This window comes from Hyperolius riggenbachi, chromosome 12 (genome assembly GCF_040937935.1).
Source record: "Hyperolius riggenbachi isolate aHypRig1 chromosome 12, aHypRig1.pri, whole genome shotgun sequence".
NCBI classification, from domain to species: Eukaryota; Metazoa; Chordata; class Amphibia; order Anura; family Hyperoliidae; genus Hyperolius; species Hyperolius riggenbachi.
This window is the reverse complement of record NC_090657.1, coordinates 70,834,849-70,856,639: the sequence shown is the minus strand read 5'-3', so window position 1 is coordinate 70,856,639 and position 21,791 is coordinate 70,834,849. Positions and strand designations below refer to the sequence as shown.

Genomic DNA, 21,791 nt, shown 5'->3' with positions numbered 1-21,791 from the left:
CTTTAGTCACACTCCTAGAAGTGGGAATAAACGTGGTGGTGGTGTGGCCATTCTTTTCTCTGATAGATGCACCTTCAAGCCACTCACCCCCATTCCTTCTCTTTCTCTACCTTCCTTTGCAGTCCATGCAGTTCGTCTATACTCTCCCTCTAATCTCCAGATCGTAATAATCTACCACCCTCCTGGCCCTGCTTCTTTCTTCCTGGATCACTTCTCAGCATGGCTCCTCCAGTTCCTGTCCTCTGAAATCCCTACAATCATCATGGATGACTTTAACATTCACGTTGACACTAACAATTCTGTCGCTACCAAACTTCTGTCACTTACTTCCTCCTACGGCCTGTCTCAGTGGTTCACTGCTCCGACTCACTCTAATGGTCATACACTTGACCTCATATTCATGCGTCTCTGTTCTATCACTGGTTTCACTAATACTCCTCTCCCGAGCTCTGATCATAACTTACTAGACTTCTCTCCCTACCCTTCTCTTCCTACCACGCTGCCTCAAGCACGCTTGCATACATGCAGAAACTACCGCAACATAGACATGCAATCTGTCTCTGATGCCCTGACACCTCTCCTCACACAACCGTTCACTGATCCTGACTCAGCAGCTGCACACTACCACAGCTCAATCACGCAAGTCATGGATGCAATCGCACCTCTCACCAATATCTGCCCACACCATATTAGTCGCCAACCCTGGCTGACCAAAGCTACTAAACAGCTAAAGGGGTGCTCTAGGATAGCTGAACGGCGTTGGAGAAAAAACAATGCTAATGAGTATTTCATTTCATACAAAACAGCCATGAGCAAGTTTAGAATTGCTCTCTCTTCTGCAAAACGATCATAATTTTCCTCCCTCATATCCTCCTACTCGCACAATCCAAAGGGCCTGTTCAGCACTTTCAACTCCATCCACCCCCTCCTCCTCCTTCTTCATGCTTAGCAGCTGAAAAATTTGCAACATACTTTACAGATAAAATTGCCAAAATCCGTAGTGTGTTTTCCATGCGACATCAAACTCCATGTCCACTCCTCTTGTCGATTGCTCTCTTTCCACTTTCTCTCCACTCTCCGAACATTCTCTCTCCTCTCTCATCTCCAAATCCCATCTAACCACCTGTTCTTTGGATCCTATCCCATCACATCTCATTCCACAGCAATCCGCATCCCTCATCCCTGCCCTAACATCGCTGTTTAACCTATCCCTCTCCACTGGAACTTTTCCATCCTCACTCAAGAAGGCTGTTGTAACACCACTACTTAAAAAAACATCTCTAGACCCCACCGAACTTGCCAACTACCGCCCAGTTTCACTTCTCCCATTTGCACCTAAATTACTTGAACGCCAAATTCATGCTGAACTAAGTCAGTATTTATCTGCAAATAACCTGCTTGATCAGTTACAGTCTGGCTTCCGGGCGAACCACTCCACAGAAACAGCCCTTACTAAAGTGGCCAATGATCTCCTCACAGCTAAATCCAAAGGCTATTATTCCATACTCCTCCTCCTAGATCTGTCATCAGCATTTGACACTGCCGACCACACTTTACTCCTATAGATACTTTCATCTATAGGAATAAAGGATCCCACTCTCTCCTGGATATCTTCCTACCTCTCTGGAAGGTCTTTCACATTTTCTTATTTAGATCAGGCCTTCTCTTCACACCCTCTGTCTGTAGGGGTACCTCAAGGCTCTGTCCTCGGTCCCCTCCTCTTTTCCATCTACATGCATGGTCTTGCATGTATGATATATGAATAAAACAGAGCTAATAGTCTTTCCACCATCTCTGTCCACCTCTTTGCCTGATATTACAATAAATGTTAATAACACGCCTATAACTACAGTTCCCAAAGCACGGTGCTTAGGGGTAATAGTTGATTCTTCTCTCTCATTTATTCCTCCCATTAACTCCCTAACCAGCTCCTGTCATCTTCAACTGAAAAACATAGCACGTATCCGACCTTTTCTCTCTCATGACACAAACAAAATGTTAGTACATGCGCTTATTATATCTCGTTTGGCATATTGCAATATATTGCTTGGTGGACTTCCAACTAACCGATTAGCACTGCTCCAATCTGTACTGAACTCTGCTGCTCGACTCATTCATCTCTCCTCTCGCTCTTCCTCTGCTGCTCCTCTCTGTCAAGCTCTTCACTGGCTACCAATCTACCAGAGGATTCAGTTCATACTCTTAACCCTAACCTACAAAGCTCTCCGCAGTTGCTCTCCCCTGTATATCTCCTCACTAGTTTCCAGGTACCAACCCAACCACAATCTCAGATCTGTACACGAGCTTCTTTTATGCTCTTCTACTATAACCTCCTCACATTCACGTATACAAGACTTCTCATGTGCCTCACCCCTCCTCTGGAATGCACTTCCACAGCACATCTGCCACTCTCCCACCTTTGAAATCTTTAAACGGTCCCTCAAAACCCACCTTTTCCGACAAGCATATTCTTTAGCTTAGGCCATGCACCCTTCAACCTCGCATCTACATTTACTCCTTACTAAATAACCTAATCGTGCACTGCCTGTACATATACTGTATACTTCCCCCACCTCTTGTTTCCAACCCATTCCTTTAGATCGTAAGCTCACAAGGGCAGGGCTCTCATCCTTTTGTGTCTTGGAATGTTATTAATTTAATTGCTTGTACTCTGTTATACATTTATACATTTTAGTCATCATGTTAAAATTGCTATTGTAATCACCAGTTCTGTATTTTGTACCAGTGTTCATATTTGATGTATATCATTGTCTGTATCATAATGTATCCCATTTTGAGAGTTAGTGTTTCGATAAATATTGTTTTTAAATTTGTTTTGAGAATTTTATTATCATACATTATGATTTCGAACTTTATTATCTTAGAAATGTATCACTTTTTGTATTACCCTTATTTGCAGCAGAGAAAGGGGGTTTTATGGTTAGGCATTAGAGAGGTGGTTTTAGGGCTAGGCGTCAGGAAGGGGGTTTAGGGTTAGGCGTCAGGAAGGGGGTTTAGGGTTAGGCGTCAGGAAGGGGGTTTAGGGTTAGGCATCAGGAAGGGGGGTTTTAGGGTTAGGCATTAGAGAGGTGGTTTTAGGGTTAGGCGTCAGGAAGGGGGTTTAGGGTTAGGCGTCAGGAAGGGGGTTTAGGGTTAGGCATCAGAAAGAGGGGTTTTAGGGTTAGGCATCAGGAAGGGGGTTTAGGGTTAGGCGTCAGGAAGGGGGTTTAGGGTTAGGCATCAGGAAGGGGGGTTTTAGGGTTAGGCATTAGAGAGTTGGTTTTAGGGTTAGGCGTCAGGGCTTGGGGTTTAGGGTTAGTTAGGCGTCAGGAAGGGGGTTTAGGGTTAGGTATTCAAAAATTGTGGAAACAGATATAGGTCACCAGCCACCTTAGTATACTAGATATAAAAAGAATTGCTTTATTAAATAACACACGATATCTCAGAATATACAAAAATGGGACAACATCAAGTTCAATATTTAAAATTGCATATGCAAGACTAATTGTAGCCATCAAGCAGCCTCAAATGCTTGAAACCGATTAGATGATGCATGTAAGGGTAACCAGACTCACACATAACATGCATCCCGCGCTCTCATGCTGGTGCCATGCAGCTAATTGGTCAGCGGGGGCCCCCTTAGAAGAGCTAGTAAACAGTCCCGCTTGCTGTGAAAAAGTAGCAAATATTTATGGGATTCAGATTTCCTTCCATTTGGCAATTGCTCGGATAAGAACTCAATGGATCAGATTCCAATGTATTATATCACAGTTCATGCATCTGCATAAAGAATAAGGATAGACCTCACCGCGTCCTAGCGTCCGCTCAACTCCATCCGTCAGTATCCAAGTATCTGACTTCCGTGATGGGATAGGATATAACAAGTATCAGAATCAGAATCAGAATCAGAATTTATTATCGCCAAGTACAACGGTGGATTGTAGTACATATGAGGCGGTCCGTCTTTAAATCACATTTATTGTCCAAGGTTATCACCAGCAGACATTGACATTGTATACGTGTTCACAACGTGCATGAAGCGGAACAATCTGACCTGTGTCCAAGACGGATGCGGGGGTGTGACCAGGGGATGAGAGGACGGCACAACAGCCGTTTCACGCCGGTGTGGCGCTTGCTCACGTGCGTATGTCCTTGGGCAATGGCGGCGCGTTCGGACCTCTGTGATGTAGACAAGAGGCCCCGCCCACCGCGTTCGCCATTGGTCCGCGGAACTGTGATGCGATAGTGACTGGGCTAAAGGGGAGGGGACGGGCCGTGTCATGTGACGTGTCATGTGTGTCCTGTGAGTGACAGGGGAAACTCTTCTACTTTGGATCAATGGTTGTGCAGGGGGGAGGATCGCCTTGATACGGCGAATAAAACAGGACTGCGTTACGTAAACACCATTGTGCACACTACAATAACCATTTGCCAAGGAACATTGGCGTATTAGAAACTGTGCTAACACATTATTAACTTAAAATAAAGCTTTAAACCATGTGATATTGAGAAAAGTGATCCATTATAAAAGGGTAAAGTCCATCCCATCTATACACATTCCTATGATTGCACCTATACCCCATGATTCTTTTGATGTCTGCTGACATAAGAACCCTCTTTGTTTACCTTTATTAAATACTATAGATTAAAAAGGAATAAGACCACCTCAATTCCCATTCTAAAATCAACATGCAGTTTGGGAGGCACATGGAGAGAAGGACACAAAAAATCAGGGGGGGACCCCCGAAAACAAAAGGGCTGCCTAAAACCCACCCAAACCTAAAAGCCCTATCGAGGGCTATTTCGTCCCCTACCCTTGTGTTTAATCCTACCAGGGTACCGGGGTGAGAGCCAGGGTGGCATAAAGTGCGTTCCCCCAATGCTCACTAGAAAAAGTAAGCTGGGAGCGTAATTATACAGCAAGAAAGGGGGGAGGGAAAAATCCAAAGGATCCCCAGAGACTGGTGTGGCGTCCAAGCGGTGCACGCCCAACCCACCAGGGGTAGGACAGGGGTACACCGGGCACGACAGTGCAGACAGGGAGGAATTCGTGCATTAGGGGGGACGATCACCGGGGCAACTTCATCCCCCCCCGGTGACGTCCTTTCCTCCCTATTTTATATGCAGGAAAAGGTGGCACTACCATCAATATATTGGTGGCAATATCTATCCACTCTCATCCCTGTATTGCACCTGTCACCCGGCCCTCCCCCATGTAATCCATATCCCCCAAGCGGGTGCCCGTACAACGCGGGCGCCACCTTCGAGTACAAATCAGGAATGGAAATAGTTGCAGCTGAAAAGAAGGGTGGAGACCCGAAGGGGAGAAAAAGCCTACGAAGGGGCGAGAAAATAAAGAACGGAGACAGACGAGTGGGCAGGAAGCGGGGCAAAACCTTAAGGGGGGGGCACCCCTATCGGGGTTAAATACCGAATGGACAGAGACCTGTCCATGGGTAAATGTTGAAAAGGCAAGGGGGGGGGGGGGTTTCGAGAAGGGACGGGAAAGGGGGGGGGGGAGGCCCAAGGGGGGAAGTTGCACTAAGTTCTAAGGGTCCAGGAAGCAGGACAGTTCTAGCCTGTCATTGAGGCCCAATGGCCCCATTGCCTCCGTACGTAGAATCACCCGGGATTCTCGTCGGGTGAGCTCCTGATCCCTATTTCCTCCCCTCCTCGAATTTGTGACATGCAAAAGTCCTGCAAATCTCAGGCATTTTGCTTTACCTTCGTGGGCCTGTCTGACATGATCAATCAGGCGTGGGCACCCCTTCCCAGATTTTATGGATTTGAAATGCTCCCCCACTCTCTCTTTGAGGGGCCTGGTGGTTTTGCCCACATAAAAGAATTGACAGGGACAAAAGATGACATAGGAGACAAACCTGGTCTGGCACGTTATGAATGCTCTTACCTCCCACTGCACTCCCCCCATTCTGAGGTTGGTGCCCTCCATCATCCGTGGACAATATTTACATCTACCGCATTTGTGGTTCCCCTTGGGGCGTCTATTGCTTAGCCAATTAGATGGTGGAATCGAGCGGTACTCACTCCGTGTCAGGATATCCCCTAAGGTTGGAGCCCTTCTATATACCACACGTGGGGGGTCAGGAAAGATCTTATGTAGTGTGGGGTCCCTAATTATAAGTGACCAATTCTTCTTTATAACTTGGGATAACCTTTTAGCCATGGGGGTATAATCAAACGTGCAAGTGAAAGAACCGCCTGCATCGGGTTTGGGTCGCCTAGTTAGGAGGGTGGACCTGCTCTTTTCTCTAGCCCTAACCTTTGCTGCTTCGAGGGCAACACCATCATAGTCCCTTGCCCGCAGGCGTGCAGTAAGTTCCCCTGCTTGCTTCTCAAATGAACCTAAATCGGTGTTGTTGCGTCTAAGGCGCAAGTACTGGCCGTATGGCAGGGATGCCCTCACGTGTTCAGGATGGTAGCTGCTTCTATGCAGCAGTGAATTGACAGCCGTGGACTTTCTAAAGCCCTCACAAATCAACTTGGCCCCATCTGGTTTGATCATCAAATCCAAGAAGCACGCCCCCCTGTCATTGATTTCGGATGTAAAGCGCATGTTGATCCTGTTCACATTGAGGTGCTCCATGAACTCCCCAAATTCCTGAAGGCCTCCCTGCCACACAACCAGCACATCGTCCACGTAGCGTGACCATGTTTTAATGTTCCCTTGGAAGGGATTGGATGGATTAAACACGTAATCCTCCTCCCAGGCCCCCAAAAAGAGCCCCGCATAGGTACATGCCACAGAGGTTCCCATGGCCGTCCCGGAAGTCTGGTGGTACCATCCTCCGTCGAACATAAACGCATTATGCGTTAGGACGAACCTAAGACATTCACACAGGTAATCTTTGTAACCCGTGTCTTTGTTGGTCCTATCCAGGAACCTGCGGACCGCCTTGATACCCTCCTCGTGGGGTATCCGGCTGTAAAGGCTTTCGACATCGATCGTGGCCAATCTGTATCCAGGTTGCCACACCACGTTCTCGGCAACGTTAATTGCGTCCAACGTGTCAGCCAGATAGGTTGGAACTCCCACGAGGAGGGGGCGCAACAGATGGTCCAAGAAGCGGGAAAGCCGTTCCGTGAGGGACCCACACCCGGAGACTATAGGTCTCCCCGGTGGGTTCTCCATAGATTTGTGCAGCTTGGGAAGATGGTACCACACAGGGTATCGGGGGGACACGGGTAGAAGGTCAGTAGCCAACCTCTGTGGCATGTACCCCTGTTCGACCCCTCGCCTTAACAATGTGCGAAGGGCCGACTGGTATTTTATGGTTGGGTTATGACCCAAACGTTCATAAAATTCCCGGTTTTCCAGCTGCCTGTAAGCTTCCCGTGTGTAGGTCTCACCAGTCATGATGACCACGTTTCCCCCCTTATCCGCCTGTTTCACCACCAGGTCGCGGCGAGACCTGAGCCATCTAATGGCCCTCCTCTCTGCACTGTTTAAGTTATCTGGTACCCTGTCGTAACACAGGGCCCTCATCTCGTCCGCGACCTGGTGGAAAAATTGGTCTATTGGGGAACCGGGGGGAACCGGTACTGCTTGTGTGGACCTACACGCCCTGAAAGCCCCGGGATTGCCCAGGCCCAGGTGTGGGCTGAAAGAATCTTCTGACCCCATAGAGCAATCTCCACCCTCCTCCCAAAGCTCCTCCAGCATCCGGAGTGCCTCCATCTCAGCCTTATCCCAGTCCACCACGGGACTGAACCCTAAAGTGGACTCTGGGGTTGCCGTCATCGTGGGGCCTCCTTCACTCTGTCCTTGGAGCCCCCCATTACCATCCCGATACAGTTGGCTGAGCATCATCTTCCTCGTTGTTTTATAAAGATCAACAAAAAAGTCCACATAATCAAAGTCTCTGGTAGGAGAAAAGCCCAGCCCTTTCTTGAGTAAGGTGGGGCATGCCTCGGGGATTGTTTCTCCGGTTAGATTGACCACCTGCAACTCCTCCTCCCCCCCTCCCTCCCCCCTCTCCCCCCCCACTACTCCCTGGTCCGCCTCTTCTTCGTGCCGGTGTTTCCATTGGCATTCTTGACCACTACTGGAGAGTCCCAGGTTACAGTCCTTTCCAGGCTTGTTCCGCCCTCCGCCTCCTCGGCGGACTCGTTTCCTAAAGGGGTCGAGGCACATGGTTTAGGGGTTGGTTGCTTGGGTTTGGAGGCTGGATTGCCCCCCTGCTTTTTCTTTCTGAGCTGCTTTGGTTTTAGATGTTTATTACTCCTCTCGTCCTCTGTGTCAGACCCAGAATCAGTTGTCCAATACCCCTTCCCCTTCCTGGGAGGAGCTCCCTTGTTCGGGGTGCCTCCCTGGCCCCAATAGAAGATTCTACCCTTTTTGAAATCGTCCTGATCCCGATGGAATTTCTTTAATTTTCTGGCTTTAAGTTCGTTCTGTATAGGAAGAATCTTTTTCTCTATTTTGGCAATAATTGCCTCAAAGTTGTTCTCCGTCGTTGCCTCCTGCAACTGCTCTCTGGTTTCCTGCAGCTCTCTTGATATTTTATTGTGCTCAGCAATAGTGCGCTCTCTCACTATCTCTTGCAGGGTTCTGCAGTAATCCAGGTGGGCCGTCTCCCACCTCTCCACAAACTGTTTGTCCTCTCGATACTCCGAGGGTTCCCTGTAGGATCTAAACCCCCGTGCAATATAGCCTGCCTCCTTGTATTTATTAAGGGTGGTGGCAGTCCAAAAGAGTTTTGTCTCCTTCTCACAAAGGCCTCCCAACCTCAGTTCCAACACCCTGGTCACAACCTCCCGGTTGGCTGGTGCAGGACAAGCACTGTGATCAAATATAGTACTCGCTCCAGCGCGACCTTCCGAAACACCTTGACTGATGAGAGGATAGTCCAAGGAGGAATCGCTGTCACTCCCTGACTCCAGTAGTTCCACGTCCGGTGTGCCCCCTTCAGCATTCATGAATGCAACTGGTGCTCAAGGCTATAAATACAGTAACGTACACAACAGAAGTAGATGTGCCTGGCACTCAGTAGTGGGGGTGGAAATTGGTCCCTGCACCTTTTAAAAAGCGACTCCGTCTATTAAGCTTCACTGCTCAGCAATATGTGTAGAGGCGTGCATCCGGGCCAACATGGGCAACTGAAGATATGTAGTACATATGAGGCGGTCCGTGCACTGCGTCTTTAAATCACATTTATTGTCCAAGGTTATCACCAGCAGACATTGACATTGTATGCGTGTTCACAACGTGCATGAAGCGGAACAATCTGACCTGTGTCCAGGGCGGATGCGGGGGTGTGACCAGGGGATGAGAGGACGGCACAACAGCCGTTTCACGCCGGTGTGGCGCTTGCTCACGTGCGTATGTCCTTGGGCAATGGCGGCGCGTTCGGACCTCTGTGATGTAGACAAGAGGCCCCGCCCACCGCGTTCGCCATTGGTCCGCGGAACTGTGATGCGATAGTGACTGGGCTAAAGGGGAGGGGACGGGCCGTGTCATGTGACGTGTCATGTGTGTCCTGTGAGTGACAGGGGAAACTCTTCTACTTTGGATCAATGGTTGTGCAGGGGGGAGGATCGCCTTGATACGGCGAATAAAACAGGACTGCGTTACGTAAACACCATTGTGCACACTACAATAACCATTTGCCAAGGAACATTGGCGTATTAGAAACTGTGCTAACACATTATTAACTTAAAATAAAGCTTTAAACCATGTGATATTGAGAAAAGTGATCCATTATAAAAGGGTAAAGTCCATCCCATCTATACACATTCCTATGATTGCACCTATACCCCATGATTCTTTTGATGTCTGCTGACATAAGAACCCTCTTTGTTTACCTTTATTAAATACTATAGATTAAAAAGGAATAAGACCACCTCAATTCCCATTCTAAAATCAACATGCAGTTTGGGAGGCACATGGAGAGAAGGACACAAAAAATCAGGGGGGGACCCCCGAAAACAAAAGGGCTGCCTAAAACCCACCCAAACCTAAAAGCCCTATCGAGGGCTATTTCGTCCCCTACCCTTGTGTTTAATCCTACCAGGGTACCGGGGTGAGAGCCAGGGTGGCATAAAGTGCGTTCCCCCAATGCTCACTAGAAAAAGTAAGCTGGGACCTTTTCCTGCATATAAAATAGGGAGGAAAGGACGTCACCGGGGGGGGATGAAGTTGCCCCGGTGATCGTCCCCCCTAATGCACGAATCCCTCCCTGTCTGCACTGTCGTGCCCGGTGTACCCCTGTCCTACCCCTGGTGGGTTGGGCGTGCACCGCTTGGACGCCACACCAGTCTCTGGGGATCCTTTGGATTTTTCCCTCCCCCCTTTCTTGCTGTATAATTACGCTCCCAGCTTACTTTTTCTAGTGAGCATTGGGGGAACGCACTTTATGCCACCCTGGCTCTCACCCCGGTACCCTGGTAGGATTAAACACAAGGGTAGGGGACGAAATAGCCCTCGATAGGGCTTTTAGGTTTGGGTGGGTTTTAGGCAGCCCTTTTGTTTTCGGGGGTCCCCCCCTGATTTTTGTGTCCTTCTCTCCATGTGCCTCCCAAACTGCATGTTGATTTTAGAATGGGAATTGAGGTGGTCTTATTCCTTTTTAATCTATAGTATTTAATAAAGGTAAACAAAGAGGGTTCTTATGTCAGCAGACATCAAAAGAATCATGGGGTATAGGTGCAATCATAGGAATGTGTATAGATGGGATGGACTTTACCCTTTTATAATGGATCACTTTTCTCAATATCACATGGTTTAAAGCTTTATTTTAAGTTAATAATGTGTTAGCACAGTTTCTAATACGCCAATGTTCCTTGGCAAATGGTTATTGTAGTGTGCACAATGGTGTTTACGTAACGCAGTCCTGTTTTATTCGCCGTATCAAGGCGATCCTCCCCCCTGCACAACCATTGATCCAAAGTAGAAGAGTTTCCCCTGTCACTCACAGGACACACATGACACGTCACATGACACGGCCCGTCCCCTCCCCTTTAGCCCAGTCACTATCGCATCACAGTTCCGCGGACCAATGGCGAACGCGGTGGGCGGGGCCTCTTGTCTACATCACAGAGGTCCGAACGCGCCGCCATTGCCCAAGGACATACGCACGTGAGCAAGCGCCACACCGGCGTGAAACGGCTGTTGTGCCGTCCTCTCATCCCCTGGTCACACCCCCGCATCCGTCTTGGACACAGGTCAGATTGTTCCGCTTCATGCACGTTGTGAACACGTATACAATGTCAATGTCTGCTGGTGATAACCTTGGACAATAAATGTGATTTAAAGACGCAGTGCACGGACCGCCTCATATGTACTACATATCTTCAGTTGCCCATGTTGGCCCGGATGCACGCCTCTACACATATTGCTGAGCAGTGAAGCTTAATAGACGGAGTCGCTTTTTAAAAGGTGCAGGGACCAATTTCCACCCCCACTACTGAGTGCCAGGCACATCTACTTCTGTTGTGTACAACGGTGGATTGTACCCGGAATTGGTTTTGGCACATACAGGGTCGTTGGTGAAGAGACAAGAAATAGCATACAGTTAAGCATGGCACATACATAGACATGGGACAAGCATACATAGGACAATTAAGCAGAGTGCAGCATCACATGCAGTCAAGCATGGGTCATACGTATAAACAATAAAAGCAAAAAATAAAAAGCAGTGCAGAGCATTTCAGCATACACGTACAGTTAACATAATACAAAACATAGCAAAGCATACATTGATAGCAGGAACAGAAAAGAGTGGGACTGGAGGAGCAGCCTGAGAGCTGATATGAGCGCTGCCATTTTCGGCACTGGACGCTACACAGCGACACGCTCCCAACAAGACAGGTGCTCCGATTTGTCCACGAAAGTAGAGAGAAAGAAACTGAGAAAGCTGAGGGGCATCATGATGGAGGCAGACAGCAGAGTTCACTCGGACCAGGTTGCCCGAGGAGAAGCGGTCCCGATTTTGAGTCCGCCCGGCTGGGCAATGAGGGCGCAGTTACAGTGGGGGCCCTGTGGGGCCATGGTGCACCCGGGGGCACCCCGTGGTGGGGTGGTCGGCTGGGCAGCAGTGGTGGACAGGCCAGGGAGGTCTACCTTTGGTGGTGGCAGGACACAGATGCCCAGATGCTGGGCGGCAGCCAGCTCCACTATGAGGGGAGCAGCACCATCTCCATCACCCCAGGTGTGACCAGGGGGGTCTGGTGATTCCAGCCTGAGGTGTTTCAGGGGACCCTGGGGGCGATGCCGGCCTGGGGTGCTTCAGATGGAGGCATGCTGCGAGGCACACTGGCAGCCTGAAGGGCCTGGAGAAGAGGAGCTCCACGTGGGTGGCCGAGCAGGCTGGAGGCCGGTGGTGGAGATCGGAGGAGGCCAGCCGATGGTGAAGCCCAGCTGCTGCGGTCAGGCTGATGGCAGAGCAGGGTGCAGCAGGCAGCCGAAGCACCATCCGGAAGAGCGGTGGTATTCCTCTTCTGTGGGAGCGCTGCAGGCGGCGGCATCAGCGATGGTACAGCTCCGTTTCTGCGACGGAGATCAGGCCACGTGCTCCGCTCTGGCGTCCTGGGCACCCTGGCAACGGGCGCAGCCTGGCGGACCACGTGGGAGGGCCGGTGGAGCGATGGACTGAGGCGGATGTCTGGTCCGGGGATGGGGCGATGGTGAGGCCGGCCGGATAAGTCCTCATCAGCGGTAGTACACTGCGCCACCGGTGCATCACTCCAGCGCAGCTACGGAGGCAGCACCAACAGTGAGCAATGCTCGGCCGCATGTGCTCTTCCTGCCCCTCCGGCTGCGATAGCCCCTATCGGGGCCCGAAACCTCTGCCTCCTCGCTCTGCTTGGCAGTCTGCGATGCCCGCCCGCTCCCCAGATAGATAGGGGAGATCGGGTGGTGCAGCAACGGTGGATTACAGAAGAAATAGGAAAAAAGTCCGGAGCCCTGTGGCCGTGGCGTCCGAGTCCGGCGCCATCTTATCAGCCACTAGGGCCACTAGGAAGTATGTGGGCCACTAAGTTAGCCCACTCGTCCCATCAACCGAACTTCACCATCTTGATACCGTCCAACGACCAGCGGTTACAGCTGCAATAGCGGGAGGAAACGGGACGCCATTGCACATGCCTTCCAGAGCGAAAGCACGGACGGTGATTCCGGCTGCGTGGCTCTGCCCACCTACGTTTCACGTCACATGCGATGCTTCGTCAGGGTGTCAGGAAGGGGGTTTGGCGCCAGGAAGGGGGTTTTAGGGTTAGGCATCAGGAAGGGGGTTTTATGGTTAGGCATCAGGAAGGGGATTTTAGGGTTAGGCGTCAGAAAGGGTTTTTTTGGGTTAGTTGTCAGGAAGGGGGTTTAGGGTTAGGGGTCAGGAAGGGGTTTTTTGGGTTAGTTGTCAGGAAGCGGGTTTAGGGTTAGGGAGGGAAATAGGGTTAGGCATCAGGAAGGGGGTTTAGGGTTAGGCGTCAGGAAGGGGGTTTAGGGTTAGGGATCAGGAAGGGGTGTTTAGGGTTAGGCGTCAGGAAGGGGGTTATGGTTAGGTATCAGGAGGGGGGTTTAGGGTTAGGCGTCAGGAAGGGGGTTTAGGGTTAGGTGCCAGGAAGGGGGTTTAGGGTTAGGGGTCAGGAAGGGGGGCTTAGGGGTCAGGAAGGTGGGTTAGGGTTAGGCGTCAGGAAGGGGATTTTAGGTTTAGGCATCAGGAAGGGGGTTTGGGTTAGGCATCAGGAGGGGGGTTTAGGGTTAGGTGTCAGGAAGGGGGTTTAGGGTTAGGGGTCAGGAAGGGGGGGTTAGGGTTAGGCATCAGGAAGGGGGTTTAGGGTTAGGCATCAGGAGGGGGGTTTAGGGTTAGGCATCAGGTTAGGCGCCAGGAAGGGGGTTTAGGGTTAGGCGGCGTCAGGAAGGGAGTTTAGGGTTAGGTGTCAGGAAGGGGGTTTAGGGTTAGGCACCACCAGGGGCGTCTTAGGGTTAGGCCCCACCAGGGTCGTCTTAGGGTTAGGCCACACCAGGGGGGTTTTGGGGTTAGGAATCGGAGGGTTCTGTGTGAGCGTAGGGTTAGGTTTAGCTGTAGTAAAATATCTGTAATATTTACCAATGTTCTACTATGCTTATTACGACTGTAAATATATTTTCATTTTCTTCGTTATAGACGATATTTTGCGATTTTATTACCGTTATTTTGATCTATTTATTATTCTATCTCAGATAAAGATAACAATAAAAAAATATTGTTATAGATAATATCTTAAAATGTAGTCTATACCCCACGCCCTTTTTCCTGGTGCCCTTATTTGATCTATGCTAGTCAAGGTCAGGACCCACACCATAAACACATACTGTATAATATACGAACCAGCTAAAGTGTGACAAGAGGGAAAGCAGCCCTCCCAACTCAGCTGTCATTTTTGTTTTATGATCTACCTCCAGCAGTTTTTCTTCCGTTATAGTTTTATTTTTGTGGGGGCGCTTTTGAGCAACAAATACTGGTGTTTGCTAACTGTTCCTCCTCTTTTTTTTATTTTTAAGGTTTCACTCATAAGACCAAAAAGCTGAACTCAGGTCCTATAGCCGATTTTGGTCAGGTGAGTTAAGTTTTCCTTTATTTCCTTTATTGGTGTTAATTACGTTTGGACAGAAAAAGAGAAAACAATTGGAAGCAGTCTGACAGTCTGATTGGAAACCAATTAGAGGTCATAAAATCTCTGTGTATCCCCTGCAAACACTCCTGATAGCAGGACAATGATTAATGATAGGTACACACCATACAATTTTCTGGCAGATTTACCTACCAGATCGATTATTTCCAACATTTCCGATTTTTTGATTTTACAATTGTTTTTTTAATCGTTTTTTCTATCGATTTTCGTTCAGTTGTATTAAAAACGATCATAAAACGATAAAAAAGCGATAAAAAAAAACTATTGGAAATTCGAAAAATCAATCGAAATTCAGATCGGACATGTTGGAAATAATCGATCTGACAGGTAAATCTGCCAGAAAATTGTATGGTGTGTACCTAGCATTAAAGTTCAAAAGGTCATAGTTTGATAATGACTACTGTTTATTTAGCTCTCATTTAGGCCTAGTGCACACCAGAGCGGTTCGGCTGCGGTTTGCGATCCGCTTGCGGGTGCGGATCCGCTAGGGTAATGTATTTCAATGGGCTGGTGCACACCAGAGCGGGAGGCGTTTTGCAGAAACGCATACTCCCAGGCTGCTGCAGATTTTGGATTGCGGAGGCGTTTCTGCCTCCAATGTAAAGTATAGGAAAACCGCAAACCGCTCTAAAAAACGGCAGTTCAGAGCGGTTTGCCAGGTGTTTTTGTTACAGAAGCTGTTCAGTAACAGCTTTACTGTAACAATACATGAAATCTACTACACCAAAAACGCTTCACAAAACCGCAAAATGCTAGCTGAAACGCTACAGAAAAAGAAGAAAAAGCGTTTCAAAATCTGCTAGCATTTTGCGGATCTGCTAGCGGTTTTTGGTGTGCACCAGGCCAGGCAGAGGATGATACAGCAGAGGTGAGATCTGAGGGATATAGAGGCTGCCATATGTATTTCCTTTTAAACAATACCAGTTGCCTGGCATCCTTCTGATCCCTTTGGCCTCAGTAGTGTCTGAATCACACACCTGAAACAAGCATGCAACTAATCTGGTCAGACTTCATTTAGAAACATCTGATCTGCTGCATGCTTGTTCAGGGTCTATAGCTACAAGTAGAGGCAGAGGATCAGCAGGATAGCCAGGCAACTGGTATTGTGATATAAGGTAAATATATATCGCAGCCTCCATATCCCTCTCACTTCTGGTGTGCTTTAAACATGGCTTTGCTTTCAAATGGAAAGTTTCAACCCTTAAACACAAAATTAGAATACTGGACTCTAGGAAAGTTCTATTTAGGATTAGTTCAACAGATACAATTACTTATAAGTTTGTAATCACTTCAGGTTTGCTTTAGGAGCTCTCGGGGCTTTCATGCAATAATGTGATGAGATTTACACTTGAGAAAGGGTGTAAAGCCTAATCTAGATGGAGCGATCCGGCGGCTCGATTAGCCGCCGGACCGCCTCTTCCGCATCCCCGCGCGTTCCCGCCGAGTCCCCGCTCGTCCGTGCGTGCGTTGGATTTGATACCTGCTCGTCCCCGCTGGCGCCGCTTATCTTCCACTCGATTCCCCGCTATTGTCCGCTCGTGGGGAATCAAGCGGCAGCGAGATCGGACCTGCCGGATCTTGTCAATCGAGCCGCATCAGCGGCTCAATTGATAAGTTACATCGGATTTACCTGCCAGATCAATTATTTACAGCATGTCCGATCTGATTTTCGATCGATTTTTCGATTTTCCGATCGTTTTTCCTATTGATTTCCGTTTACTTCTATGAAAATAGGTCGGGGAAAAAAAACGGAAAATCAAAAAAAATCGATCGAAATTCAGATCAGATATGTTGGAAATAATCGATCTGGCAGGTAAATCTGCCAGAAAATTTTATGGATGTGTACCTAGCATAATAAGACACATAGGGCTGGATTCACTAACTGGTGCTAAGTGTTTGCGCTGGTGTGAAAAGCCGTTTTTTGCCCCTAGTGCGCGCAAAGCTACTTTGCGCTCAGCCCCGGCGGGTGCGCCTATATTAGTGTGACAATAATGTGGCACCCGCTGCCCCTTAAATGTTGCACCTGGTGCGACGATAACGGTGCATCGGGTGCCCCCGAAGCGGCGCATTAAAGCGCTGTTTCAGGGGCATCCGATGTGCTGTTATCAAGGGGCAGCGTTATCATCGCACCGCGCACTAATATAGGCGCACCGGCGCTGTGCGCACAGTGAACGGTACTAAGATTGATGTGTGGGCGCAAACTAATTAGTGCCGTAGTTTGCACCCACTAAGTGATAAGGTTAGTGAATCAAGCCCCTAGGGCCATATGCAATTCACTTTTTCACCTGAGTTTTCTCTTAGCAGATCATTTTTCATCTTCGATTTTAAATAACTTTTTAGGACTTTGCGATGGAAAAAGTACCAAAAGTTAGGTGAAAAAGTACTGCCATAATTATTTTGAGTATTTGTTTGCTTGCTGATGGTGCAAAAGGCATTTTAGTTACAAATGAAAATATCACCTGAGAGAAAACTCAGGTGAAACAATGAATTGCATATGGCCCATAGAGATGGCACAGCCTTGGAGAACTCATGGAGAAGCACATGATCAGTTTGATCAGCTGATAGATTTTTAAGCCTCTGATTTGCTGTGATGACTTCCTTGTTTAACACATGATCATGACCAGCAAATCAGAGCCTTACAAATCTATCAGCTGATCAAACTGATCATGTGCTTCTCCATGAGTTCTCCAAGCAGGGGAGGACTGGCCAGGGGGGGGGGGAGGGGGGCAATCTCCCTCCAGGCTGCCTTTCATTCAGTGATTTAGGGCCAGTCCAGTGTCTGGTGTATTCAGGCTTGTTGTTGTAAGGCAATGTGAAACACTAGGCTAGCTGATAAAAGTGCAATTAGAGGGCAGGCAAGCTGGTAAATATACACAGCATGAAGCAGAGCTTGCCTGAGGGTACGTGGGCAAACATCTGACTGGTCTCTCCCCATTGTTATAATGACTGCATGTGTGGATAAGGCGTTAAACAAGTTGAAAAGTTTTTGACAGTCCCTAGACTCCAGGAGGGCTGCTTTCTGACTTGTGTGAGAGACTGGCAGGGACAGGAGTCATATTATAGGCAAGTAGCCCCTGTGTGATGTGAGACTGCAATACAGCTCTGCTCTTTCTCAGGCTCTCTCCACTCCTCCTCTCTCTGGGCTAGTGCACGCCAAAATTACAACAGCAATCGCTAGCAATTTGTGAGTGCGATTTTTTGAAGTGATTTTCAGAGCGATTTTTGAATGAGTCGCTCCAAAAAATGCTATATGCTGTGCGTTTGAGATTTTTAAAAAATCACAACGCTGCTGTGAGAACACCGTCATAGGGTAACATTAGCCAAGCGCTTTTCAAATCACTGTCGATTTGAAAAATGCTCAGAAGCACTCTTGGTGTGCACCATCCCTCCCTCATTCACCTTTGTTTCCCTCTTCCCCTAGTGCTGGGTGTGTCTTCTTGTCATACAGGAAAGCTAAATAAAAGTGCAATCCTGGTGAGGCAAATTATTGATATTATTATTTAGTATTTATATAGCGCTGCCATTTCCCACAGCGCTGTACAGAACATATTGTCTTGTCACTTAAAGGGACTCCGAGCAGTGCTAAAACTATGGAAAGATGCATATCATTTTAAAGCTCGTAGTACACTGTAGCAACACACACCACTCGGCACTCAGTGCTATTTCTTGAAGGAGGACAGAGAGAAAAGCAAGCCTGCATAGGTCCTTTTAAACTTCACCTCTGCGTCTTCTATAGCAACATATACACAAAAGCAAAGGAACGTGCAGCCGGTACAGTCACTTGGGGAAAAGTCTATATGCATAAAGTACATCAAAGCAAGCCGGGCAACTGTATCCTTGTTCCGCTTTCTTATTTATTGTGTCCTGATGCCAAACATATACATGCATGCAAACAATCTTGATACATCAAACCTGGTGCAGGTATCAGCGCTGAGGTGTACCAGGGTGTGGGTGACCAGGGTGAGGGGACTGCACTACGCCGTTTCGCGCCTGACTGGCGCTTGTTCACGTGCTCGTGTCCTGTGTTCAAAGGAGCGCCGTGCGGCTTCCTGTATATATCTTGGGAAGCCGCGCCTCAGGCGCTGCTGATTGGTTAGTGGAGCTGATGTTGCTAAGGGTCGGGGGTGAGAGGGGCGGGGTCACGCCGGCCAGCGGCGAAGAGTGATGATGCGCTGCATGGACGCGAAGAGCGTAAGCAGCGTTCAGGTTGCTATGGCAACCAATGTTTACATTCCATGCGGCTTACGTGTAGTGCAAGTGGGAAGCCTTGAACATTGTTGTGCAACATATAAAACATTTTCAAAACATTTAAAACGTTGTTGTTCATTCAGTGTTCACATCTAAAGTGGTCTGTGCTAAATCAACAAAAGTGCATAAGTGGTATTTCTACCAATTCTGTGAAGCAAAATGTAAGCATGCCTGTAGCATAAAGTGAAAATCATTTTATCATAATCACCTTTACTTGTACCCACCAGGTTAAAATCACCTCTTTATTGCTTATTCTAATAAAACCTCTATAAAAAACCCAAACCCTTTAAAAAAGACTGGGGTGGTGTTACTGTCCTGAGGGGAGACCTTAGAGATATATTATCTTCTAATTTATTTTACTGGACGTCCACGTCCATAGTTAAAAATCCCAGGCAGGCATCCATTTATTCTACCTGCCTGGGTCTATGGTTTTGTTAGTCAAGGGGAGGGCCACGCAGGAGCTCCGTGGAGAAGCGGGAGTATTTCCATGGGGTACTCATTCACACTCATTATGGGGCTGCAGGGTCAACTTTCCCCACAATTACAAAAAGAAGTGCAGGTGTGCAAGGATTAAGTATACTGGATCCATGTTGTAAGTCAGAACTACAATCTGGGCATTTTATATAAATGGTGTGTATGGATACACCTTGTACATATCATGGATGGTGCGTGTGCTTGTATTGCAGGGGTCACTGTGGGGGTCCGCCCCCCTCTTTCCACGCATTACTGCTTCACGCTGTGAAAGATCCGTTTATTAATGGATCTACGGTGCTTATTGCACAGATATTTAGTTTTTGGGTCCTATGTACTAGGACTGTCAAACTATTAGCCCAGACTCGTTGTGACATTAAACAGGATATCGGTGCGAAGAGAAATAAGGAAGAAGGGGAAAAAGAGGAGAAGAGGGTTACCCATTGGGAAGAACAAGGACCATAAGCCACCAGGCTTTTAAAGCTCTCTTTCTCCTCTTTCCAATGATATATAAACCGCCGCCCTACGCCTTTTAGTTTTCGCTATTTTTGCAATTGAAATTGCCGCGTCCGCGATTTCGATTCCGAAAATAGAGAAAACTAAAAGGCGTAGGGTGACGATTTAGGCGTCGTCAGAAAGAGAAGAAAGAGAGCTTTAAAATGATATTGATCTTTCCATAGTTACATTGTATTTCACAGGGCGACTTTTTCTCAAAGTCAGCAGCTCTGTTCAGCAGAATGGAGCTGCTGACTTTAGGAAAAAGTCGCCCTGTGTACTACACTGTAACTATGGAAAGATGGATATCATTTTAAAGCTCTCTTTCTCCTCTTTCTGATGACATCTAAATCGTCACCCTACGCCTTTTACTTTTTTCTATTTTCGCGATCGAAATCGCAGCCACGGCAATTTCAATCGCGAAAATAGCGAAAACTAAAAGGCGTAGGGCGGCGGTTTATATATCACAGGAGAAAGAGAGCTTTAAAATGATATGCATTTTTCCATAGTTTTAGCACTGCTCGGAGTCCCTTTAACTATCTTCTTCCATCTCTTTCAGCATTTCTCTTCTCACTGTTTCTCCCCTTCTCTGCATAAGAGCGCAGACACACTATAAGCACTTTTCTAAGCGATTTTACAGCGGTCCGCGATCATGATTTTACCATGATTTTAATGTAAGTCAATGGGAGCCCTTTTTAAAAACCTCTCAGAAAGTTCTGATGGCTAAAAAGTGCTCATAAAATCGCTTCTAGTGTGTCTGAGCCCCTAGTATTTGTATGCTGCGGGTAAGTTGGGCGCCAGGAGCGCCGAATGATGGCTCTTCCTGCTGCCACTAAACTCCCTGGCGGTGTTAAAAACTATTCCCCCTCCAAGTCGTTGCAACTCTGAGGGAGGTGTAATTTGGGGTATGGCGATCACCGGAGCCCCGAATTTCCCTTACGGGGCCTGCGCAGCATATTATTGCTGCTATGGGGCACCTGGTTTGGGTAACCGCTGCTGAACGCCGTGCACCAAAACCACCTGCATTGCCTTCTCTCTCCTCTCTCCAATCTTGTTATTAGAAACCATAATCTAAAATTGGCCATACATGCATCAATTGTGACGGACAGATTCTTTCACTATGATCGAATCATAATGTCTTTTCCACCTGTCAGTACTAAGTATGGATGTGGCCTATAGGGTTTCATACTATAGTGAAGTGGGTCGTGAACAGGCAGTAATTCACTGCCACTGACCACCAATAAAAAGCAGGTAAGCAAGGCATGAATGTTGGGGGGGGGGGGTGATGGAAGGAGGGGTACCGAAACTTTGGAAATTAGCATTAACGAGGCAGGTATCATGGTGTCAGCAGGGAACAGGGGCGCCTCTAGGCATAGGCAGTACAGGCCATTGCCTGGAGTGCCATTGGTCCTGGGGGGCGCCATGTTGCAGAATTAAGCCCCACCCCCAAATTAAGCCACACCCCTGTGGCTGTTCTATTACTTGCTTCTGCTGAATCTACTTAGCGTAAGTTGCAGGCAGCTGACACCTCTGTGCCTTGTGCATCCTTCTTTCCTCCTTTGTGCCATCTCTGCCTCCTTCTGTGCCCTTTGTGCCTCCTTATGTCCCCTTTGCCTTTATTTGTACCCTTGTGCTACCTCTGCCCCCCTGTTCCTCCTTTAGTTCCACTCTGCCTCCTTCTGTCCTCCTGTGCCTCCTTCCATTTCCCTTTGTGCCTCCATGTGCCTCTTCAGTCCCCATGTGCCACCTCTGTCCCCTGCATCTTCCTCTGTCCCCATGTGCCTCCTTTAGTCCTCCTGTGACTCCTTCTGTCCCCCTTTGTGCCGCCTTCTGACCCATTGTAGAGGGTGCTAGGCCGACCAGGCATGAGTGCTGTGCAGGGAGGACCGCGGTCAACCCCCGCCAGATGTTGTGTCCCCAGATGGTGAACAGGCTTGCGGCGTCAAATA

The 21,791-nt window shown here is 48.2% G+C and overlaps 1 protein-coding gene across 1 annotated transcript in view; it reads left to right on the top strand.

Moving 5' to 3' along the window:
- Positions 1-21,791, top strand: part of LOC137542031 (fer-1-like protein 4) — a 262,988-nt gene that overhangs the window by 56,032 nt on the left and 185,165 nt on the right. Inside the window, exon 2 of the mRNA XM_068263629.1 lies at positions 14,498-14,553. Coding sequence (XP_068119730.1) covers positions 14,498-14,553 — 56 coding nt within the window. The remainder of the gene's footprint in view (positions 1-14,497; positions 14,554-21,791) is intronic.